At 46.2% G+C, this 26,151-nt stretch overlaps 2 protein-coding genes across 6 annotated transcripts in view; both read right to left on the bottom strand.

Moving 5' to 3' along the window:
* LOC119648632 (nuclear valosin-containing protein-like) overlaps positions 1 to 13,095 on the bottom strand; it is a 47,403-nt gene extending 34,308 nt beyond the window's left edge. The window contains 1 exon segment of the mRNA XM_038050402.1: positions 12,871 to 13,095. Coding sequence (XP_037906330.1) covers positions 12,871 to 13,095 — 225 coding nt within the window.
* LOC119649404 (potassium voltage-gated channel protein Shab) overlaps positions 1 to 13,795 on the bottom strand; it is a 587,838-nt gene extending 574,043 nt beyond the window's left edge. For all 5 annotated transcript variants that reach the window (XM_038051534.1, XM_038051538.1, XM_038051536.1 and 2 more), the window contains exons 1-2: positions 13,658 to 13,795; positions 11,761 to 12,095 (exon numbers count right to left, since the gene is read on the bottom strand). The gene's annotated coding sequence lies outside the window, so the exon portion shown is untranslated. The remainder of the gene's footprint in view (positions 1 to 11,760; positions 12,096 to 13,657) is intronic.
* Between the last annotated feature and the right edge of the window lie 12,356 nt (positions 13,796 to 26,151).

Below are 26,151 nucleotides of genomic sequence, written 5' to 3'. Positions count from 1 at the left end.
TTTTTCCCTGAAATGCCGAATAAGATCTAGGAAAATTCGACTATCAAAAACGAAGTATGACCGGTTTCTGGAATGTGCGCACGCACCTCGAGCGACGTAAGCTAGATATTCTGGCCTCAAGCGAAGTAAGATGGTGGGACTCTGGATAATACTGAGCGAAGTCCTGAAAAGTTCAGCATAATATGCACATTCTGGAGAAACTAATAGCTATTATCAGAGCGACATATGATAAGGTCCAAAACAAAGTCCGCCAGAGTGGCATCCTGTCCTGTATTATTTTTTCTTGTTATAGGTGACGTTCTTCATGCTGCTTTGTCCGGAGGACGTAGAGGAGTTCAATAGACTATGCCATCTTTCTTCAAACACCTCGACTATGCTGATAACTGGGCCAAATGACTCTGGATTTGGAAAGAGAGGCAAGTAGATTTGGACTGAAGATAAACACCAACAAAACCAGGGTTCTTCTCCCTATCTACATTAATGGGCAGAGCATGGAAGATGTCGATCAGTTTGTATATCTAAGAAGTGTGGTTTCTACTGACGGTGGCCCCAAGGTGGATGTTGGCCGACGCATTAACAACGCTAGATACGCCTTCGTTACTTTATCTAAAATCTTGAAATGCAGTTATCTCAACACCAAAATCAAATTGAAACTGTTCTGTGCTAGTGTTCTTTCTGTGTTGCTATATGGAAGTAGCACATGGAAAGTGAACTCAAACGTAGGGATTGGTCCACACACTCATATGCACTGTGTTTGGAAGGTGGAAGTGGCAGTGAATAGGTCACACATAAGGGAGGGGCGACAATTGCATTTATGACTACGTCATCTAGTAGAATGCACTCTCATAGGATGACCGAGGGGGGAATCCCAAGGCGCTTGGGGCAGAACAACAGGGAAGGAGTGCGGGTGTCTCGGAAAATCGTGGGCAGCGCTGAAGCACTTTTCATGTAACCGCGTACGATGGCGCGTTGGTGTAGTTGACGCGTTATACCTCACAAAGGAGTAATTGGCAACCATATATGCGTTAAGTGTGGACTTGTGAATTTCATTGAATAAGGGTATACGCTTTGAGATTAAACACTTTTATTTTAATTAAATCTTTATCTGCAAGCAAAAACATTCTCCCTTAAGGAGCCGGTTTCTCAGCAAGTAGAGAAGCTTGATTTATACGTATTTAGGAATGGAGAATGTAGTCAAATCTGCATATTCAAATTTGCTTCTGATGGGTCCATCAATTCTGCGACTTTCCCTGCGAAGGAGGTTGGAGGTACGTCCAGTGGAGAAATTTAATATGTTGCAAATTATTTCTTATGGACAAAGATCCGCTATATCCCCTACCTAGAAAGCCTTACGTGTTCAAGAATTTTTTTCTAAAAAAGTAGTGCTGGATTTGAAGATGTTTATTAATAATAATAACTCCGCCGAAGCCGGTCCCAAGCCCGGTTGTGAAAGGAGGAGGAATGGATAGCCTCAGTCTGAATGGCTGTACGCCACCGCAGCGTCTCAGGGGGTAGGTGAGGAAAGTGCAGGAACTTTGCAGTCTTGCAGGTTACTCACTAAGGAAGCTATCTCAACACCTGGCAGCTAGGGATAAAATGCACCACCAACAATGAGAAGAAGGAGAAATTTAAGGTCCGGTACGGATAACCGACGGGAGTCGTCTGACTTGGTGACTGGGTCGGGCTCTCGTAATGGACAGCACGGCGTCGAAACCGCTAGTCGTGGGGCGGTTCGACGTCTAGGCGCCACGACAACCAGGAGCACAGCTCCGCCTGCTGCAGCTGTTTCGCCACAATCTGTGACCACCACTTCAGCAGGTCCGCGTAGGAAGCGGATGAAATGGACTGAAGAAATGAACCTCTTCATCATCCGCTCCTACAACGAAATAACGGCGGGGGCAGGTACATCATCTTACCGCCCCTTGTTGCACCAGAGATTCGTCCAGTACCATTTTATTACTCGCAGACCAGTACCGCTTTATTACTCGCAGCGACACAATCCCGGCCACCATCAGGGAACGTGTTCGACTTGAGGTCATCGGGGAAACTGGTGACCGAGAGTCGATGGGGGCAGAGGCGGCGGCATCAACAACACCACGCCGCACTGCAGGCAACAGGTTCAGTACTCGCCGAAGCACTCTTCTCCACCATCCAGCTGAGGTTTCCGCTGGGGTTCGGGACGAATTCCAAAGAGCGTGTATAGAATTCTCGGATATGGATCCTTTGCATAGACCAGGCATTCCCAGGCTCTATGAATCTCCAGCAACTCCGGGAATTCTATCTCAAATCAATGATGAGATTGCATCTCGACTGTGTGCTGATATGTCGTGTGTGCTGGTGGTCAAAGGGTAGTATAGGTCCCGGCGCGAAACGTGGATTGGTACCCACGATTGAGCATAAAACCTGGGAAATGCCTGCTGAACCAACACCAACAGCTCTACTACCAAACCCTATCTCCACCTCCACGTGGTGACCGCTGGGAGCTCTTTCTTGACGAAAAGCTGCAGACGGAGAAGGATGAAGGCGAGTCTCCCGCGCCTAAAAACGGGACAAATTGTACCAACTGGTCCTCCAGGCTGGGGGTTGGGTAGGGCTGACAACCCTACACGGAAAACAACTTGTTACGAAGCCACAACAGGAGCCTCGGATAGGACGGATTTTAAAACGACGGACCCGGCAACGAAAAAGGAACAACGATTTGCGCATTTTCTCATGGAACGTGAGCTCCCTGTACAGAGATGAAGCTGATAAGCAGCTAGCCGATACCCTGTCCCAATATAGGGCTGATGTAACAGCGTTGCAAGAGATGCGATGGACAGGGACCGGTTTCCTGGAGAAGAGCCACTACACCATATATTATAGCGGTCATCCAGTAAACCATGTGCTCGGAGTAGGTTTCTTAGTCAGCCAAAAAATGAAACCTGCTGTTATCGGCTTTGAAAGCATAAGCGAACGGCTATGCACTCTGCGCTTGCGAGGCAAGTTTAGAAATATAAGCCTCATAAACGTTCACGCCCCTACAGAGGAGACTGCAGAGTCGGAGAAGGATACCTTCTACGAGGCAGTAGAAAGAACCCTCGAAGCCTGTCCCAGATATGATATCAAAATCATACTTGGGGATTTTAACAGCCAAGTGGGGAAGGAGCCCGTATTCAGGCGATACGTTGGCTCCCATAGCTTACACGAAAAAACAAATGATAACGGACTGCGGACTATTCAATTAGCAGGGTCACACGAAATGGTTGTTGGAAGTACCTGGTTTGCGCGGAAAGCGGTCCACAAACATACGTGGGCCTCTCCAGACGGGACCACTTTCAACCAAATTGACCACGTGTTGATCGAACGCCGCCACCTCTCAGCCTTGATGAATGTCAGAACATATAGGGGGGGCCAATATAGACTCGGATCACTATCTCGTTGGCATGGTGCTCCAACCTCGAATAACAATACCACCTAGAATCCCCTCTGACAATCAGGTGAGAGTGAACACTGAAGCCATCCACAACACAACCTTCCGCGACACCTTTAAGAGGAAAATGGATGCCGCAATAACCGCAGTCAACAGAGGACCTGGAGATGAAGCATCAACAAATGATCTTCACAATCACCTGAAGAACGTTATCATGGATACGGCCACAAACATACTTGGCCCCAGTCGCAAAAGGAGTGGGAACGGCTGGTTTGACGATGAATGTAAGCTAGCAACGGAACAGAAGAATGCCGCATACCGAGTAATGTTGCATTCTCAAAGAACGCGGGCACGCGCAGAGACTTATCACGAACTCCGTCGAGTGGAGAAGCAACTTCACAGACGGAAAAAGGAAGCCTGGGAGAACCAACAAGTCTGTGAACTGGAAAAGTACACGGAGCAACCGCACCAGGCGCGGAAGTTTTACCAACAAGTCAGCAGGATGAAGCCTTATACACCTCGATGCTCATCCTGCCGAGACAAAGAGGGAAATCTGATTTCCGACAGAATGGGCATATTAGAGCGATGGGTTAAGTACTTTGATGAACTACTGAACAACCAGAACATCGGCGAGTTGGAGGTCCCGCCAACTGAAGACGACGGACAAATACTGCCACCACCAAGTTTAGGAGAAACAGTCCGTGCAATTCATCGACTAAAAAATCATAAGTCGCCAGGAACTGATGGAATTACAGCCGAATTGATTAAATATGGAGGCGACCAGTTACACCAAGTGGTTCATAAACTTGTGCTCAAGGTATGGGACAGCGAATCAATGCCTGACGATTGGCAACGAGGCATTATCTGTCTCCTACATAAAAAGGGAGATATCACACAGTGCAGCAATTATAGAGGTAACACGTTGCTGAGTACCATCTATAAGATATTCTCCACTATCTTGCTAGGCCGGATAGCCCCATACGCCCAGAACATCATTGGCCCATACCAAAGAGGCTTCACTCCAAGCAAATCAGCAACAGATCAGATTTTCTCTGTGCGGCAAGCGATGGAAAAACTGTTGGAATATGGACAACAGTTGCACCATCTCTTCATCGACTTTAAAGCCGCCTATGATAGCATAGCTAGGGTAAAACTGTACACGGCCATGAGAGAATTCGGTATCCCGACGAAATTAATAAGACTGACTAGGCTGACCCTGACCAATGTGCGAGGCCAGATAAAAGCAGCAGGATCACTCTCAAGACCTTTCGACATCAACAACGGTCTACGACAAGGGGATGCGCTATCATGCGTCCTCTTTAACCTGGCCCTCGAGAAAGTGATCCATGATGCTGACGTAAATGCAAGAGGTACGATCCTCTTCAAGTCCACCCAACTACTGGCCTATGCTGACGATATCGACATCATGGGAAGAACCACCCGAGACGTACAAACTGCCTTCATCCAGATCGAGCAGGCGGTGAATGGCGCTAGATCTTGGGCTGCACATCAATGAAGGCAAGACAAAAATATGGTGGCAACGTCAGCACCGAAGACGAATCAACCAACAACATCAAACCGCACTGGTCAAACACGAAGAAGAATAAGGATAGGAGAATACAACTTTGAGACCGTTGACAATTTCTCCTATCTAGGGTCGAAAATCACAACCGATAACAGCTACAATGATGAAATCCGCGCACGGTTGTTGTCAGCCAACAGAGCCTATTTCAGCTTACAAAGACTGTTCCGCTCGAAACGTCTCACCATAGGGTCAAAGTTCTTACTGTACAAGACAATGATCTTGCCAGTCCTCATGTATTCCTCGGAAACTTGGGTTCTTAGCAAAAAAAATTGCGAACTCTTGGCCGCGTTCGACAGAAGAATCCTCCGAAGAATTTTTGGCCCCCTACATGAGGATGGATGATTCCGTAGCCTACATAATGACGAAATCTATGAGCGATACCATGACCGTCCGGTTGTGGATAAAATCCGGCTCAATAGGTTACGGTGGGCGGATCACTTAATCCGTATGGATGAGGATGATCCCACCCGGAAAGTCTATAAGGGCAATATCTATGGTAGAAAAAGAAGACGAGGCAGACCCTGCCTAAGATGGAGCGATGGCGTAGGTCAGGACGCCAGACAGCTTTTGGGGATATCGAATTGGTGGACCTCGGCGCAAAACCGGGATGTCTGGAGTTCCTTATTAAGGCAGGCCTAGACCGGATACCGGTTGTTGCGCCGTTGATGATGATGAATTAAATAATTGACAATTAAGATCTAGATTTAAATATTTAAAGGGCGCGCCCTGTGAATTGGCGCTTAAGAATACACTCCTTACAAGCCTTCCCTGCTTGTCGTAAGAGGCCACTAAAAGAGATAGAAATTTATGAGCTAACTACCTGCAAATTTTGAACATTTTTTGCTACCGACACGCCAACAACGCCTCGGATAGGGACTGACCTCACGCCGAATACCTTCGGCTATCAAAAACGGACTATGATTGGTTTATGGAATGTGTGCACGCTCCTCGACAACGGTAGCGGTGGTCCTCAAGAGTGCTCGCTTTCTCCAACTTTAGCAGAAATTCAAACGATATACCATAAGCTGGACATTCTGAGCTTAAGTGAAGCAAGATGGTGGGATTTCGGAGAGTACTCATCTCCCTTGCGGCAATACGCTTTTGCACTCTGGTAAACCAAATGGTAGCAGCTACGAATCCGGGTTGTTTCTGACGGCTACCGCAAGGCGCGCTCTATTAACCTGGGGACCTACAAGATTCCGCTCCAGGTTAAGGAGTATCATAATTATGTAGTGCTATTCACCAATAAAGCATCCGATATAATGGAGCAGTATGCTTTCTATGAGCAATTATATGGAGTTCAAGGAAGGTTTCCTAAAGCTAATATTGTGATCGTGATTCTCACAGGGTTGAGGAGCTGCGACCATCCAAGTCCAACATTAATCCAGCTGTAGTTCGGCAATGAGAAAGCTGTCTTACTCACGGCATGGCATATATACTGAGTAACTCACCTGAGAATATCGCTGAGCATCGGGATGCCATCAAAACTGCTCTTTTCTCGGGTACTAGACACATCATCGGCCACGTCCCGAAGGGGCGTCATAAGATCTAGCTAACTGCGGAATCGTAGAAACAGAACGATGTACAGAATGGGTTAAAAGTTGACCGTTGCAAGTGATGGCGGGCATGATGCGCTCGAACTCCTATACCGCGCGAAGTCCCGAGAAGTTTAGCGTAATGTGCACGTGGCAAGAGAGAATTTGCTATTACGCTGGTCAGGGAAACGGAAAACGCCACAGAACACAATGGTTTTAGAAATGTATACCACATCACGAAAGGGGGGAGGCGACATATGATGTCGCAAAATGCACCGAGGTAACATTTGAGAAGATTTTGAGGTCAAAATCGAACGCTAATGACATCTGTTTGCTCCCGCACTGGGTAATAAACCTTGGTCAAATGGCGCTGGATTTGAAAAGAGAGGCAAGTAGAATTGCACTGAAGATAAACATAAACAAAACCAAAGTTCTCAGCTTGACGGGTCATCGCATGCTCTCTACCTGCATGAATGAGCAGAGCATCGGAGAGCGACGGCCAATTTGTATATCTAGGAAGCGTGGTCTCCAAGGACACTTGGGGCAGAACAGCAGAGAAGGAGCGCGGGTATCTCGGAAAATCGTGGGCGGAGCTGCAGCACATTTCATGTAACCGCGCATGGGTGACGTGCTATACCTCACAACGGTGTAATTGGCAACCATATATATGGAAAGTGTGGACCTATGAATTTTATGGAATAAGGGTATACACTTTGGGATTAATCGCTTTTATTTAATTAGACAAGCAAAAACATTCTCCTTTAAGGAGCCGCTTTATCACCAAGTAGGGAAGCTTGATTTATACGTTTTTAGGAATGGAGAATGTAGTCTTCAAAATCGCTTCTGATCATGGATCTATCAATTCTGAAACTTTCCCTGGGAAGAAGTTTGTAAGTATGTCCAGTCGAGAAATTTAATATATAATTTTAATAGTTCCTTATGGACAAAGATCCACTTGCTCTCCTACTTAGAAAGGTTATAACCCTCATGTGTTCAAGAATCTTTTTTTTAAAAAAGTAATTTTGGATTTAAGAGATGTTTACTGGTAAATTTAATTTGATACATTCACATAAAAGTCTGGGAGCTTGAAGTTTTGAGACAACTGCTCTCTGAAGTGCCATCGTATAAAAAACCGGACTGAGTGCGCAACCTTGTGGAATCTCATTGTTAACTGTGATTGATTCATAATTTAAAATTAATTGTTTACAGGCTATGAAACCTGGAAAGCAGACAGAAATATCGGGTAGCATTTTAGGTATCGAAAATTGCAGCTATAACTTACTTGACAGGTCTTTAGCTATGAAAATGTATAAGGAGCAATCATTGATACAGGACGTGGTAGATCGACCTATCCCCTTATACTGCTTATACATAGGTAGGCACTGACCAGTTTCCAAAAAGTGCGTGAGTCTCTTCTTATAAAGACATTTCAAACTTTTTACAAAAATGTTTATTAAGGCTGAAGGAATAATCAATGTTAATTCGGGATTGTGATCCGAATTCAACCATTTGTAATTTTGGGGACTAAACTGTACACGTCCATGAAAGAATTCGGTACCCCGACGAAATTGATAAGGCTGACCCTGATCAATGTGCGAGGCCAGATAAAACCAGCCAGATCACTCTCGAGACCATTCAACATCGACAACAGTCTAAGACAAGGGGATGCCCTATCATGCGTCCTCTTTGACCTGGCCCTGGAAAATGTGTTCCGTGATGCTCAGATAAATGCCAGAGGCACCATCCTCTTTAAGTCCACATAACTACTGGCCATGTTATTAACATAGTATCCTGGTCCCAAGCCCAGGTAAAGGAGGAGGGTTTGAGACAACGTACTCTGTACAATCCTCAGTACAACAAAAATAAAATGCTGAGATCAGGGAAAGAGATAAATAGAGTATAGTTGGAGTTATTCTAGTATGCTAAATCCTACCTGATCTCTCTTGGTGGCAGGCCCCGCGACAGGTCGACCAAGAAAATGCATACAATGTCGTTACAAACATGATGATCGGATTGAGTCATAAGCCTCGGAGAAATGCTAGGGCGTCCACCTCAGTCGACACGGCAGGACGGGGCGCGGTCCTGTCGAGAAATGGGCAAGGGTTCTTGACGCATGGACGGCGTCAGGACGTAAGCAGGTTAGTCCGAACACAACAAACAAAACAAATACGTGTCTGCACGCTAAATGTTGGTACCCTAACTTTAAAGACCGAGGAACTCGCAAGAGCCCTTCGGAAAAGGCGCATTGATATCTGCGCTCTGCAAGAAACCCGATGGTCTGGTGCCAAAAGTTGCAACATTGAACGCGAACGCGGTAAAAATGGCTACAAACTTCTCTATTTTGGTAACCCACACACTCAATATGATGTTGGCATTGCCATCTCGGAGGGTTTTCGTGATGCCTTTAAAGAATTCGAACGATTTGATGATCGGTTGATGAAGCTCACCATTATATCAGCTGATCGCACTATTCACTTCTTCACCGCGTACGCACCATAGGTCGACCTGATGCCGAGAAAGATGCCTTCTGGCAACTTCTCGATGAAAAGACTGCGTGCCTGCTGACCATTATATAATCATTGCCGGCGACCTTAATGCTCATGTGGGTGAAAAGGCAGACGGTAACAGGTGCCATGGGGAAAAGGGGTTCGGAGTGCGCAATGAGGGTGGCGAGCGTATAATCGATTTTGCGAACACCCATGACCATGTACTTATGAATACATGGTTCATCAAACGATTGTCTCATCTTCCCACATTTTATAGTGGGAACAGTAAAACGCAAATCGACTATATTCTCATAAGACGCCAACATTTTACCACTGTCACTGATTGCAAAGTCGTTCCCTATGAGACCATCGCACCTCAACATCGGCCGTTAATTGCCGTCCTGCGAATTAAGCCACCGATAAAACAGCGTGAGGAACGCACTGGCCCGCGACGCATTAAATGGTGGCGATTTGGTGAGAAGGAAGAAGAAACGGTCTCACTCATACAATTGCCAACCATTACGACTGTGGAAGAATCATGGAACCAAATGAAAGACACGATCCATAAAGCGGCCTCTGAAACCCTCGGGGTCACCAAGCCGGGTAAGCGGTACATCAACCGAGATACTTGGCTTTGGAATGATGATGTTGAAATGAAGGTTCGTGAAAAGAAACGCCTCTACCACAAATTTCTCGACGATAAAACGCCTGCTAATTGGCAAATTTATAAGAATGCCAACCGGAAAGCAAAGAAAGCAGTCGCTGTCACCCGAGCGAACCATTTCAAAAATCTTTACAATAAACTAGACACTCGGCATGGCGAGAGAGATCTGTATCGACTTGCTAAAAGCCGTAATGAACGCACACAGGATATCGACAAGAACGGTACTTTGCTTACCAACCGTAGAGCCGCAACGGATAGATGGCAAGAATACTTCGAGCAGATTTCAACTGAAGAATTTGCTCATCCTCCACTTCCACAATCATTGCCGACATTTGGAGCAGTTCCACCAGTCAGCGCAACTGAAGTCGAAGAGGCAATAAAACAAATGAAGTCGGGGAAAGCAATAGGACCTGACGACATCGCATCTGAGCTCTGGAAAGCGAAGAGCTGGGACCCAACACTGTGGCTCAGTGGATTCTTTAACCGGGTTATTCAGGAAGGAAGAACAAGAACACCATCTGACTGGCAAGAAAGTACCACTGTTCCAATATGGAAAAAGACAGGTAGCCCAGCAGAATGTTCAAATTACCGTCCGATCGGGTTACTTTTACATACCATGAAGATTTTTGAATGCATTCTTGACAACTATATTCGCGAAATCGTTGAAATAACCGTGAATCAAGCCGGATTTGTCAAAAACTGCAGAATTACTGACGCAATACACGCTGCGCGGTTACTCATGGAGAAACACCGTGAGAAGCATCGCCCTCTTTACATTGCCTTTCTGGATCTAGAGAAAGCGTTTGACCGTGTACCACACGAACTCATCTGGTATGCTTTACGACAACACTTCGTGCCAGAAGAACTCGTGGGCTGGGTTCAATTGCTCTACCACGAGCCAAAAAGTAAAGTTCGAAGTATGGCGGGTGTATCAAAACCGTTTCGTGTCTCTGTTCTCTCTGTCTCACCATTCCTCTTTGTTCTTGTTATGGACACAGTCACACGGGATATCCAACGTCCAGTGCTCTACACACTGTTTTATGCAGATGATGTTTTCCTAGCATCTGATAGCAAAAATGATCTCGAGGAACGTCCAAAAATGGAATGATCGCCTCATGTAACACGGTCTCAGATTGAATTTAAACAAAACTGAATTTTTGACGACCGATCCCCATGAAACAGGCACAATCACTGTCAGCGGCAGTGATCTGCCCAGAACTGAGCGACTTAAATACCTTGGGTCAACGCTATTAGCCAATGGAGAACTGCGTTATGAAATTGCTTCACGCATTAACGCAACCTGGATGAAGTGGCGTTCCACAACTGGAGTTCTTTGTGATCTACGTATCAACGAACGTCTCAAATCTAAAATTTACCGCAATGTCATCCGTCCAGTCGCTCTCTATGGTTCTGAGTGGTGACCGACTATAAAAGACAATGAACGATGTCTTGCGGTAATGGAGACGAAGATGCTACGTTGGACTAGTGGCGTCACACGTTTAGATCACATCCGAAATCAGGATATCCGCGATCGTTATGGGGTTGCACCGATCGTGGAAAAGTTGCGAGAGAGCCATCTTCGATGGTATGGTCACGCAATTCGTGCAAACGAGAATTCACTTGCCAAGATTGGTCTGAGCATCGAAGCCGATGGTAAACGACCAAAAGGCAGACCTAAACAACGGTGGCTTGATACGCTAGATGGGGATTTGAAAGCCTCGAAATTGCACCCAGATCAGGCATTCGATAGAGCCAAATGGCGAAGCCAATCACGAAGAAGAAGAAGACGAGGTAGACCCTATCTGAGATGGAGCGATGGCGTAGGCCAGGACGCCAGACAGCTTTTAGGGATATCGAGTCGGTGAACCTCAGCGCAAAACCCGGATGTACCGGGACTGTAGTATGCTAGGGAGTTATGAATCATTCGCGTTGCTTAACGAACCTGTCAATACTTGGAAAAACATTGAAGGTGACATCTAGTAGTTTGTTTCACCGTGACTACCTCCTACTTGGAGGAGACTCTATTGTAAAAGTCAAAACACATATTTGGGCGGAATTTTCAATGATGGAGATGGACTTACCGTCTTGCCGATTATAGTAGTCAATTTTTGTATTTCTTATAACAGCACAATACACTAATCACACTTCAGCATTGCACCACAGCTCCTTTTCATCCTATTCGGGAATTTTCATCTGAACCTCTTCTGCTTTTGCTTCTTGTACGTAATAACCGGGCACTCGTTACTCGTATTAATTTTGACCACGCTCGCACTCAACACAATTCTGAACAGGATATTTCGACGCTTCGCTAGAATATTTCAGATTTCAGTTTCAGATGCACCAAGTTAAAATATTTATTAGATCCAGTACTAATTGAACAATTTCCACTGACTGTTCTTATTGACACTGTTTTTTGCTGAACCGAAATAGAGGAAGAGAATAAAAGGCAAACATTCAATTAAACTTCTGGAAATGCGGCCAGCACAAAGGTCGTCGACTGACAAAAAACAATTTTAAGGTCAAATCTTGAACAATTAAACCCAGAGGCCTGTCCCACACTGTCGTCAATAAAAATCCTGAGAATCTTAGAACAAAACACCGAAGGATCCAGTCAAACAGAAAGGACGAAGAACACACGAACAAAGGAGAATGAAATGCCAAAAATCCTAACAAGGACTATATTTGTGTAATAAATGAGAGACAACACAAAGGACACAAGTACCTAATTGTGTGATAAAATTAAGTCCTAGAAGGATTAGATAAACAACAAAATGTAAAGGAAAAGGAAAACAAAACGAAGGAAACCCTCAAATTATTATCTCGTTATGATATTCCGTGTGTTGTATGTGTGGGTAGCTTTGCATGCGATGAGGGCATCCACGACAACGATGGTTACACACTACATATCCTTACAAATAAAATAAAAAAATGAATACGCATCTACATGGAAAAGGATTCCAAGAAAGTAGTATCCAAAAAGAACGGAGAAATAAAATTGACGATGAAAGAAACGGAACTGGTAGAAACAAGGAAGGAAAGGGAGCTTTGGGATCACGGCGGATTCTCCGAGTACAACCTTCGAATCCTCTCAATTCTCTACATCCTTGCGCTCATAGAGGAGAGATCCCATTTCGTAGACAGCGCTCCCTGTGCACAGAATACAGGAACGTAAAACATAAATTCATATCTACATATCGTGGCATGATAAGCGGTACAGCCTTTTCAGGCTCTCGCAACGTCTCTCCTTCCTTGTCGCGTTTCTCACTTTGCCTATCTCTTTGCCAGGATATTCGGTCACTTCCTACATAATTGAAACATTCAAGTTTTACAACACAATAATTAGATTGGGACAGAATTCGACTGCTGCCTTCTATTTTACAGGACATCAGGCGTGAATGCAGAGCATCCTTGTGCATATTATCCTGGTGCAATCCAAGCCAACTTGCAGTATCGCAGCATTGTTTCGTGCTCCTGCTGCTGCCATTGCGTCTGTGTTGCGCGACAACTTTACCAGAAAAGCCAGGACTTTCCCTTACATCCAGGAAAATTGTCATGAAGCACGTTAAAATCTGGCTAAATTAGCAATCTATAAGTCACGCCGTTTCAGGGACCCTTCAAGGCAAGGTTCTGGTACTATAACCAAATTCCCGTCACTCCAATGTCACTTGCAACCCACTTTTCAAAGGCTTTCTCTTCACATTTTTTTTTTCGGTTTTCACACAACTAATCATGGACGTTTAGAAAAGGGATCGGCTGGTGGCAGATTAACGAGAGACGACTTCCGCTTCGCCCTAAGGCCAATTTTCCCGAGTTTTCATAGCTCTCAATGCATCACATCAAGTGGTCGAGCGTCTCCAATTGCTCGAAACGATACCAAACGAAAATGCATGGACTTCACAATCAAACCAAAATCGAATCGATATATCCAAATCGAACAAACCGTCTTCGAGAAAGAAAATTGAAAAGTCCAATACTAACCAAAAGAAAGTCAGTAAGGTTCACCAGGGAATTTCCGAGCAAAGTGTGGAAAATCCCTCCTCGAAACGAACGAAACGGTAGCCGACACTCCACTGAAAAATCATTCTCCGTCGAGAAATTTTCTTCGGCATTTTCCCCAGCACGCGTGAGAGCCACGAATTTTCCGTCTATTGATGGAAACATACATAAATATTTGTACGTTTCGGTACGTTTGTCCCCCATTGCGCATAGCGCGAAACAACAACTTTCCCCAACGGAAAAACCAAACGAAGAGGGGGGTTGGAAGCCATAGTCTCTCCCCAGAAGCGATTAAATGGGCTTGGGATCCGGTGAAAAGTGGGGTATTTTGTCATGACTTTCACATGCGATCATCAATTTTTCTTGTGATGAAAGAGGAGAAAGCTTTTCTTCAGTGGTGGCGGAATATGTTTTTCCTCTCTTTGTTAATGGGCTAAAAATGGAAAACAAAATGAACAGTAACACATCGTTCAATAAGTCCCGGGACTAACTACGAAAAAAACATTTTATCGGCAAAATCCTTTATTATTCATCAACATAATCTCCTTCAAGTGTAATACAATCATTCCAACGCTTATCAAACTTTTCAATGCCATGTTTGTATTATAGAACGATTTATCTTTTGATTCAAAATGAGCCTCAGTAGCAGCGATCACCTCCTCATTTGAGCCAAATCTTTTTCCCTGGAGCATCTTTTAGAGATCCGCAAAGAGCCAGCAGTCGCTGGGGGCCAGATCCGGCGAGTACGGAAGATGAGGAAGCAGTTGGAAGCCTAATTCGTTGAATTTGGTCATCGTTTTGATTGACTTGTGGCACGGTGCGTTGTCTTGATGAAAGATGACTTTCTTCTTCTTCATGTGTAGGGGTTTTTTCGCTATTTCGGCCTTCAAACGATCCAATAACACCATGTAGTAGTCGCTATTGATGGTTTTTCCTTTTTCGAGGTAGTCAATGAAAATTATACCATTCGCATCCCAGAATACGGACGCCATCACTTTGGTGGCCGACTGTTGTGTTTTTGCACGTTTCGGGCGGCTTTCACCGGTCGTACGCCATTCAGCTGACTGCCCACTTGACTCCGGAGTGAAATGGTGAATCCATGTTTCGTCCACTGTCACATATTGACGCAAAATAGAAATACGGGATCTTGACTGCCTCACAGAAAAGGTCGAAGTAGAGGAGGCGCTAAAGCGTGAATGTCCAGAGGTAACCAATGCCCGGGTAGGTATTACCTCTGTAAACGCTCGAGGCCAAAAACTTGCCGTGGTGGATGTCCCCGAGCAATATGCGAGGAAACTCCTTAACAGCGAGAGAATCAAAATCGGATGGGTAGTATGCAGGGTACGAATGCGGATAGTCCCCACCAAGTGCTACAGGTGTCTGGACTATGGACACACGTCAGCAGCTTGCAAGGATCCGGACAGGAGGACAGCATGCCGGAGATGCGGCCAAGCGGGTCATCAAGCGAAGACTTGCAAGGAAAGCGAGAGTTGTGTTCTCTGCAGGGATCATGGCGCGTCTGGCGAAAGCGTCGCACACACTGCGGGCTCGGGACGGTGTCCAATCTTCAGGGCGGAATTAGAGAGGGCTAGGGTGCGATCGCCATGATCCGCATTTTGCAAATTAACATGCACCGGAGTGCAACCGCTCGCCAGTTGCTAGCACAGTTCGCTGCGGAAGTAAATGTTGATCTAGTGCTGATTAGCGAGCAATACCGAAACAAGGACCCGTCCTTATGGTATCTCGACTTATCGGGCACCGCTGCCATCTGGGTTCGGGACGACGTTCGACTTCGTGTTCTTGCCGAAGGCCGGGGGGACGGATTTGTCTGGATCCGGTGTTTAGGGATAACGTTTTTTAGCGTTTACCTGACGCCGAATGAGGCGACTCCGGACTTTCGGCGCCGGCTTGATGCTCTGGAGGACGCCGTTTCGAGCACGGAGGGACGAATCCTGGTTGGCGGTGATTTTAACGCCAGGGCTCTTGAATGGGGCATGCCTCAATCAGACTCCAGAGGGAAACGGATTCTGGAAATGGCGGCGAGAACCGGGCTCGTAATTTTAAACACCGGATCCACGCCAACGTTTCGGCGCCCAGGTTGTGAAGGAAGCATTCCCGACATCACTTTTGCGTCGGAATCTCTGGCATCATCGGTGGACGGGTGGCGAGTCCTAGAAGACTTCTCGGCAAGTGATCATCAGTACATTGCGTTCGAAGTGTTTGACGCTACTTGCCGGCGAGCACCAACACGACGTTCCCCCTGCGTGTGGAATGTCGCGAAGGTGAACATCGGAAGGTTCGTCGAAGCTCTTGGAGCAGGTAGGGCCGCGCTGGGGGGCACTCCGGGGGGTGGTGGTGTCGCAGCTGACACCGTCGTAAATTCAATGATGAACCTGATAACGACGGCGTGTGAGGCTTCCATGCCCCGGAGAGGCCCCAGGCGCGACAAGCCTTCTATGTACTGGTGGACGGCAGAAATTGCCGACCTACGGAAGGAGTGTCATAAGCTCCGCCGTTTGGCACAACGTTTGTACGCCAACGAGGAGGCATGTGCCATAAAGGAACAATATAGATCAGCAAAGAGGAGACTCCGCAGCGCTATAAATAAAAGCAAAGCTCGCGGCTGGCAAAATCTTGTAAATGAGGTGAATGATGACCCGTGGGGACTTGGCTATAAGCTTGTCACTCGGAAAATCGGGGCTCTGCGGAAGCCCTGCATATTGAGCACCGACCAGATGGACCGCATTGTGCGGGCATTGTTCCCCAGACACCCTGTACGGATTGATGTAAACAGCGCGGAAAGCGTCGTGGATTGCCCCCTTTTCACAATGGGAGAACTCGAAAAAGCGGTTCTCACTATGAAAAACAGGAAGGCGCCAGGTCCTGATGGCATCCCGGTGGAAGTTTACAAACTGGTGTTCCGCCAACGGCCAGAATTGCTGCTCGAAGCGTTCAACGCGTGCTTGAAGGAGGGCATTTTTCCTTGTCGCTGGAAAGTGGCCAGACTCGCGTTGATCAGTAAGGGTAAAGGAGACCCGGAGTTCCCGTCTGCATACCGACCGCTGTGTATGCTTGACACGGCCGGAAAAGTGCTCGAGAAGCTCATCAGGGGTAGACTCGCTGAAGCGATCCGTGCTGCCGGGGACTTATCCGCAAGGCAGTTCGGGTTTAGAACAGGGAAATCTACAGTGGATGCTGTTATGGAGGTCGTAGATGCGTTTAATCGAGCCGGGGCACACAGCCGCCGATCTCGACGGATAGTGCTCCTCATAACGCTTGATGTCAGAAATGCCTTCAATTCCGTAAGATGGACAGATATGCTAGGCACACTAGAGAACTCCTTTCACGTGCCAAGCTATCTCTTGCGGATATTGAGGGATTATCTGAAAGACCGCTCCCTGTTCTATGAGACGCTAGAGGGCCAGAGGAGGATGGAAATCACGTCGGGAGTAGCGCAGGGATCCATCCTAGGGCCGGACCTCTGGAACGCTTCCTACGATAGTCTGCTGAGACTCGATATGCCTGAATAGTCGCGCCTGGTCGGTTATGCAGACGACGTTGCGGCACTTGTTGCCGGATGCACTGTTGAACAGGCGCAAAGCAGACTTGGCATATTGATGCGACGGGTAAGCGGATGGATGACTGCTCGCGGTTTCAACCTTGCGCTGGAAAAAACCGAAGTAGTCATCCTGACCAGAAGGAGAATCCCGACCTTGCGTCCCATATCGATCGGCAAGTTGACTATAGAGTCAAAACCAGTGATTAAATACCTTGGTTTAATGCTCGACTCGAAGATGAGCTTCATCGAGCAAATCAAAGCAGGAGCGGACAGGGCTGCAGCAGGAGTCGCGGCCTTGAGTCGGCTAATGGCGAATGTCGGCGGCCCTATATCAACTAGGAGACGTCTCCTCATGGGAGTAACGCAGTCCGTCCTTCTCTATGGTGCGGAGATATGGGCTGATGCCCTTGACAAGGAGGTGCATCGTAAACGCCTCGCTCAAGTGCAGAGGCGGGGAGCTTTGCGAGTGACGTCTGCTTATTGCACCGTCTCCGAACCGGCTGTGATGGTGATTGCGAGAGTGATCCCCGTTGCCCTCCTTGCCAAGGAGCGCAAAGCTATCTACCGCCGTAAGAGCGAAAGCTTAAGAGAAGTGGTTGCCCGTGAAGAACGTCAACGCACCCTTAACGAGTGGCAACTTTCTTGGCAAAATGAGCCAAGGGGCAGGTGGACTGCGCGGCTCATCGACAAATTAGATCCGTGGTTGAACAGAAAGCACGGTGAGATTGATTACTTCGTTACCCAACTTCTAAGTGGGCATGGAGGTTTTCAGTTTTACCTGCACAGGGTTGGGAAGGCGCCATCTCCTGATTGTGTGTTCTGCAATAGAGTGGCGGATGACGCTGAACACACCTTTTTCTCTTGCGAGAGGTGGGACGGCCTCCGCCAGCAGCTTTATGCAGACACAGGGGAGCTCTCTCCAGACAACATTGTCAGAGAGATGCTGAAGAGCGCTGGCAACTGGAATCGTATTGCGCATTATGTTCGGGCTCTTCTTACTACGAAGAAGATTGAACTCGACCGGCAGAGGGATCGGACGGTAAGGGGTTCCCTGAACTAACAACTCCCTTCCTCCCCTCCCCTCCCGTTGGTAAAGAGAATTCCCTGACTTGAAGGCTCCCAAAGCCGGGAGAGCGGGAGGGCTAGCCCGAAGTAATGTGTCAAACGGTTCCAGGCTAGTTCTCTGATGACAGGGAGGTGTTTAGTTGGTAGTCCGCCAGCGTGCTGTTGCGGGAGTCCAACACTCTGTGCGTAAACGCATTCACCTACCCTACTCCCAAAAAAAAAAAAAAAAAATCACTTTGGTGGCCGACTGTTGTGTTTTTGCACGCTTCGGGCGGCTTTCACCGGTCGTACGCCATTCAGCTGACTGCCGACTTGACTCCGGAGTGAAATGGTGAATCCATGTTTCGTCCACTGTCACATATCGACGCAAAAAATCCTGTTTATTGCGAGTAAACAGTGCCAAACAGCTCTCCGAATCATTGATACGTTGTTGCTTTTGTTCCATTGTGAGCAAACGTGGCACCCATTTGGAAAAAACCTTTTTCATAGCCAATTTTTGGTGCAAAATAGTAAATGCTCTACCAGTCGATATGTTCACCATCTTAGCTATCTCGCGCACTTTCATTTTGCGGTTACCCATCACGATTTTCAATACTTGCTTGGTGTTTTCGGGAGTTACTCCCTCATTTGGCCGACTCGAAACTTTCCGCATCATTTGTATCAGCACGACCGCGTTTCAAGTCAGCATACCACCGACAAATGGTTGTTTTCGACGGAGTAGAGTCCGAATAACGTTTTTCAAGCCATTGCTGAGCTTGAACAGTGTTTATTCCCATTAGAAAACAATGTTTTATCAACACTCGAAACTCGTTTTGGTCCATTTTTTCACGATTGCAAAGGTAGCGTCACTTTAACCACTATAGCTTTCTTGGTTATGTTTGGAATTACATCAAATTTTGACACATCTTATCTGAAGGTTGGTACTTCTGAACCTTGGTATATAAATGGCATTATTAGCACCATCTCTACGCTAGTCCCGGGACTTATTGAACGATGTATTAAATGATTGCAAAAAGCTACAAACACCTACTACATTAGATAACTGCGATTCGTTGCTTGTCCATTACACGCAGATTTCTCGACTACGCCAGGAGGTCTACCAATCAGATTATGACTTTTTTCAAAAGAAGAGTTGTTTTGGATCATAGAATATTGGGGAAAAAATAAATAAATAGGGAAACCGGAAGCTGGACACTTCAGATATGAACAGTTTTGTGTATTCCTTTTATAAGACCGTTCGAGTGTGCCATTTCCATCAAAGTCTTGAATTTGCACAGAAGCGACAACTTTGACATATTATAACTTTGTTAGTAGTAGTGCGATTTCCACCAAAATTGGTAGGATTTTGGCGTCCTCGCAGTGATCATAACTGACCAGGGAATGCAATTTGAGTCCACCCTTTTCTCGGAGTTAGAAAAACTCCTGGGGTTTAAACGCCAGCGGACTACTGCATACCACCCGCAATCCAATGGAATGCTAGCACGTTGGCACCGGACGCTGAAAGCCGCCATTATGGCACACGACCTTGTCCTACTCGGCCTACGTACAACCCGCTGAGAGGAATTTGCTGTCAGCCCCGCGAAACTGGTATACGGGGAGAACCCGAGACTCCCAAGTGATCCGGTCTTCGACAAGAGATCGGGTCTCACAGAATCGGGGTTGGTGCGTCTGCTGAGAGACAATCTACGACGCATCAAAGCCACTCCTCCCACCCAACACTCGTTCACACCTGTCTGTGCGCCCAAGGAACTGGACACGTGTACGCACACCCTGGTCAGGATGAATGCCGTCCGAAAGCCGCTGCAGCCTCCTTATGAAGGCCCGTACCGCGTTCTCGAGCGGGGAGAACATTTCTTCCAGCTCGAGATCGGTGGACACAAAAAGGCAGTCTCCCTGTCCAGGCTGAAGCCCGTGTGTACCCCTAAACAAAGGCGCGTTTGCTTCAAGGACTGATGGAGAACACAGTTCCGGATTCAGTCGCTGAAACCCCTCGGTTTCATCTGGAGGCGGAGTGATGTGGCGTCACCGGTGACGTTATCTGTCCGCTTGTATTCGCAACATTCGAAATAAATTTCGAATGCCGCGAATCCTGCCGCGCCACAGGATTATGTTATACGTTATTCCCTACATTGCTGCCAGGTTTCGTAGTTCTATTGTAAACTTAAGAGGGGGGGGGGATAAATTCTATAGTAGTATTAGTAGTAGTAGTAAAGTTTATTTGAATAGATATCGACATTAAATTTTGTTTTCTTTAAGGGCTATTACTTTTGCACATGACATCACTTGCCATGCTATTCTGTCCACCCGCCAATCTTAACTTATTTTGGTCTGCATTTTCAAATGTACATTTAGCTTATCAGCATTAGCTTTGCAATAAATTTCAATAAGCATTTTTCAATGGGCGTGGCACAATCTGTCAAAAATTCCAAAGAATTGATTGAAAGATTGAGTGAAGCGGGGGCTTTAGCGGATAATGACCGCCTAATGGCATTTGATGTCAAAGCCTTATTTGTTTGTGAAGAGTGGCTACTATGGTTTGGTTCGACCCCAGAAGGGAGAAGAAAGGCAAAACAATATGCGAAGTTGGCTTTAATCTGAACGAAAATTTTGTCACATTAAGGGTTGTCTTGACTCAGGTGTAGTGATGGGCAATCCTCTCTCCCCACTCCCAAGTGAAATCTTTGTGGCATCATTGGAGAATAAAATAGAGCAGGATCGATTATTGCCAAATATATGGTTGAGGTACGTGGATGACATTTTGGCAGTGATCCCAAAAAACAAGTATCAACATTATGTTGGATAGCATCAACACGCTACACCCAAATAACCTTCACTCATGAGATTAAAGTTAATAACCAATTGTCTTTCTTAGATATATCAATCAAACGTCACAACGGACAACTTTCTTTTTCTATTTACAAGAAACCAACCAGCACCAAGTGGGGAATCCCGGTCACTTCGTTCCATAGTCATCATCATCAACGGCGCAACAACCGGTATCCGGTCTAGGTCTGCCTTAATAAGGAACTCCAGACATCCCGGTTTTGCGCCGAGGTTCACCAATTCGATATCCCTAAAAGCTGTTTGGCGTCCTGACCTACGCCATCGCTTCATCTTAGGCAGGGTCTGCCTCGTCTTCCTTTTTTTTGTTTTTCGTTCTATAGTTACCAGCACAAAATGGCAGCCTAAGGCACAATGATCCACCCCCTTCTGACAATCCCACTCGCAGGGGAAGACGATGAGATCGAAAAACACTACATTATGGACACTACAAGAAAGAACGCGTGCATCAGCACCAAAATAGATACTGTGATAGGACATACGCACAAAAAATAAAACGTAGTAACACTGTACAGCCAACAATCGACTTCTCATCAACGGCGCAACAACCGATATCCGGTCTAGGATACGACTTCTACCAATTTAAAAAAATCAAGCGTCACCTTTTCTAATCTGTCCTAGCATATAAAACGCACATTAAAAAGGTTCCACATACAACTGGTAGGATCAAGTGGTATCTGCCAGCTTAAATCTCAGCTTGCTGTATTGTTGTATTATTTGAGGTATAAAGCAAGATGGCGTCCTCTAGACAACCGAGAACTGACGAGATAGCATCTCTTTTAGAAAATAACAATGACTGGGAGATATGTGATACCGACTCGGAAGGAGAAGATTGCGTGACTCAAGACGAAATCAGAAGTGACGTGGAAGACGAGGTAATGGCCTACGTTTACTGTTCAAACGAGTCAGCTAGCCAAGGAACTCTTGAAAACGATGGGGCGTCTCCGAGAAAAATGCGTGTGACAAACAGACATACAGACAGACATCCATACCAGCTCCTACAGCGATTGACGGTAAATGCATTCAAGGTTCCACTTGGAGTAAGGTGGAAAAGAAAAAAAAAAGGTTCAGAAACTACAAGACCAAAGCAGACGCCTCGTTGACAGAGCTAAGAAAAACTGTGAACCGCATAAAGCGAACGCAGAAAGGCGACTTATTACTGGAATTTAAACCAGGCGAGAACAAGTCAGAAAACCTACAGGAGAAAATCGAGCCATCACCGGATGAGGCAGTAGAAGTGAAGCTAAGTAAAAATGGCGTAGTTATTGAGTGTAAGGACTTGGACGAGATTACAACGAAGGAGGAAATTTGTCAAGCTCTACGATCCCAGCTGGGTATACAGTCGGTCCTGGAGCCACAAACTGTATTCATGGGTCTAGCATTCGAAGCGGCCAAAAGAGCTATCATTGCTAGTAAAGTCCGGATTGGTTGAGTCGCCTGCCGACTGCGAGAGCACATAACTCTGAAAAGATGCTTCAAGTGTTTAAAATTAGGACATGTGGCGAAAAAATGTACTAGCCTACACGATAGGTCGGACCTGTGCCGTAAATGCGGAAAAAAGACCACATTGCAAAACTCGGCGAAGAAAGACCCAATTGTCTGTTCTGCAGACAAAAAGGGAAGTTGACAGTTGACATCACAGGCAGCAGCACATGTCCAATATTTAGGAAGATGATCGACACTATGCGCAAATGAGGTTCCTACAGCTAAACCTGAACCATTGCCAACCGGCTCAGAACCTGCTCTCCCAGAATATTGGAAAACAGAATCGACATTGCTATTGTCTGTGAACAGAACAAAAATCTAGAGTTTGGGTTGCAGATAAGAGCGGGCGATATGGACTTGCGGAAATCGAGCCATAGAAGGAACAATGAAGATTCTTGAGAGCGGCTTCACTAGAGCAGGAATAGACAGAATATCCATTTACAGCCACTATGTGACACCAAACCTTACGAAAGAGGTAGAGAGAGATCCTATGGAAGGGAGGCCGGCAATGGATGCAAGCGACCATAGCCCTAAGATAGTAACTGGCGATTTCAATGCATGGGTTGAGAAACGGGCAGCCGAGAAACGAAGGCATGAAAACATGTATTACTTGAAGCTGTTTCTCGTCTGAATCTTATAGTTGTTAACACTGGATGCACAACACGTTCTGAAGGATAGAAATGGGATCCGTGATATGTGTCACATTTGTTAGCGATGTTTTAGCTAACGATCTTCAGCGGTACGCCAGTGAAGAATATACACATAGCAACCACGAATGAACTGGTCCCGGACGACAGTTAAAAGGTAGAAAGCCAATAAGTTTGACGAGGAGGTTATCAATGAAGTTCTGTAGCAAAATTCAGCGCTTGAAGGAAACGCAGAAAATAAAACTTTATAGCCCCGGGAAAAGTTACGACGAGCATGTGACGGCTCCATGCCAAGGTGTGTTGTATCCCAGAAACGAATTCCGAACTTTTGGTGGAATTCAGAAACGAACGAAACGAACCAAGGCCGAGCCGTCGACTCCTTATTTCGAGGGTGGTCAGTTCGAGTCATCCAACCCCAGAGTGGGGCGATGCACTGAAAAATACAATAAATAAAAGAAAGATTGGGGCTGCGTGTCGCATAAATATACGCCGAATTGCTGCGCTTACAGAACAATATCTAATGGAGCAACTTGCGTGATGGCAGGAATGAGGTCGATTGAAATTCTGGCGAAAGAGGGACAACGATTTTACAATCGAGCGTATCTTACCGGAGAATCTCCTGCCCGTCGGCGACAGTTCGCACGAACTGACACTATCACGGAATGGACGAGAAATGGGACGAGTCAAAAAAAGGCCGCTGGACTAACAGAACCATATGGGATATCCGGAAATGAATCGAGCAGCCCCCGGCGAAGTAGGTTTCGACCTAACTCAATTCTTGAGCAGACACGAAGGTTATCGAGAATATCTGTACCGATTTGGACATGATGATTCGCCATATTGTCCAAAGTGCCCGAAGGAAAAGTAGGTGGTTTTAGTGGGTAAGAGTCCCACATAACTATATGGAAGGACCCAGCGGTAGCTTTTGAAGCTTTCCATCTTCCATCGGCAAAAAAGGACAGGTAGTAAACCGATTTTAATAAGGTTTTCTTTTACACACTGACCTCTGGAAGGAAAGTGATGAAATTAATTATAGTCGCAATCCTGCGAAGGAAATTGAAAACTGTTTGAAGGGATGACCTTCTTCCGGAAAATATTGTGGAACAGTGGAGAAAGTTAAAAGTCGAGCTTCCAGAGCTATAATCTATTCGTATACCACGGTAGATCCATTATTCAATGAGAAACCAGTGCGAGCTTGTGATGCTTCGGAATCAACGTATGCTGCGGCCATCTATAGCAAGACAATAGATGGATTTGGGAAGCTGTCTGTATCCCTACTTTGTACAATGACTCGTGTAAGGCCTTTGAAAACGAAGATCACACTTCCAAAGTTAGAGCTGACGGGCGCCATGCTTCTAGCAATGGTGATGGTGAAATGGTGATTTTCACGAAATGGTGAAGCGGTGTATTGCCTTTGGGTCTCAACTATAGTTTTTAACTAGTTGAAGAAGAACCCAGCGAAGCTGGATAGTGACACCAAAGAGCTTGTGGGCCAGTTAAAAATCCTTGGCGGAGATTCCTGGACTTTAAGCCATGTCGGATCAAAGAACAAACCAGCAGATTAAGCTTCCAGGAGCATGAAACCTCGCAGTTTGGTGAATCCTCCTTTATGGTGGAAGAGCCCTCAATGGGTGGCGGACAGGGAAGTCAGTAAGGAGGTCATCAGCTCCATAGCGTCAATAACTTCTTTGATTTATTAGAACGATTCTCAAGCTAATAAGAGTCGTGGCTTATGCTATTCGCTACACGTTTAAGAGATCGAATTTCTCTCGGGGAGTCAGTGTGTACAGTGTCGACTTCGGGTTCTCCAATTAGGACAGAGGACTAAGTTTGCCAAGGAGACCGAAGATATCATTAAATAGAACTCCAAATCAATACAGAGAAAGCTACGAAACCTGCATCCATTCGTTGATAATCAAGGCCTACAAAAAGTAGGAGGTAGACTGCGTAATGCTGATATTACAAACGACCATAAACACCCGATTCAGCTGCCTCGACTACGCAGGTTCTTTGAGGGCACGGATATCCAAGGGCCGGTCTACTACTGTTCTGAAAGGATATGTTTACGTCTTCATATGCATGGTGACCAAGGCTGTGCATTTGGAACTAGTAAGCGACTTGTCTACCGAAGCTTTTCTTGCAGCATTCAAGAGATTCATTGCGAGAAGAGAACTTTGCTACGAGATATGTGTGCGGTGATCACGGTATTAACGTATGTGTGGTGATCATGGTACTAATTTCTTGGGAGCAGGCATTCAATTCGACAAGGAGATGCAGCAGGCGATAGAGGTGGCAACAAAGAAGGTCCGCGAAAGACGGTATTCGAAGAACTTGCGGCTATACTGTGCCAGGTGGAGGCTTGCCTGAACTCAACACCTCTAATTCCACTCTCAAACAATCGTAACGATTTCAAAAGGTTGCTGCCGGGACATTTTTTCGTGCAACGACCATTGATTGCAATTCCCGAGGTTGATAGGACTCAACGGAGTCTGCACGAGCAGTGGCAACAACTGAAGGTGATACATTAGACTTTCAGGCAGTTACGTCACCGGGCTTAAAGTGAGTACCTGTTTCGTAGACTTAATCCCACGATCTTCTAAGACACGGATTGATTTTGTGACCACAGTCAGAGCCCCGCCGCAGCAAGCTACGACGATACCAGTCTATACCGAGTGTATGGCTCAGTATTCATACTGGTGGATGCAAACCTATCAAAATCTCTACCGAACTAATGAGTACGGCACCCGTGTTGAAACGCAACACCACGCTGAGATCCGAAGGTCTCTGTTCACTTGAAAACAAACAACAACCCCCATGAAGCTCCCACTACAGACATACAACAGGAGTTCACCTGAAGTATGTGAATTCAGGGGCTATCC

This window comes from Hermetia illucens, chromosome 2 (genome assembly GCF_905115235.1).
Source record: "Hermetia illucens chromosome 2, iHerIll2.2.curated.20191125, whole genome shotgun sequence".
Classification (NCBI taxonomy): Eukaryota; Metazoa; Arthropoda; class Insecta; order Diptera; family Stratiomyidae; genus Hermetia; species Hermetia illucens.
This window is presented reverse-complemented; position numbering and strand designations above follow the sequence as displayed.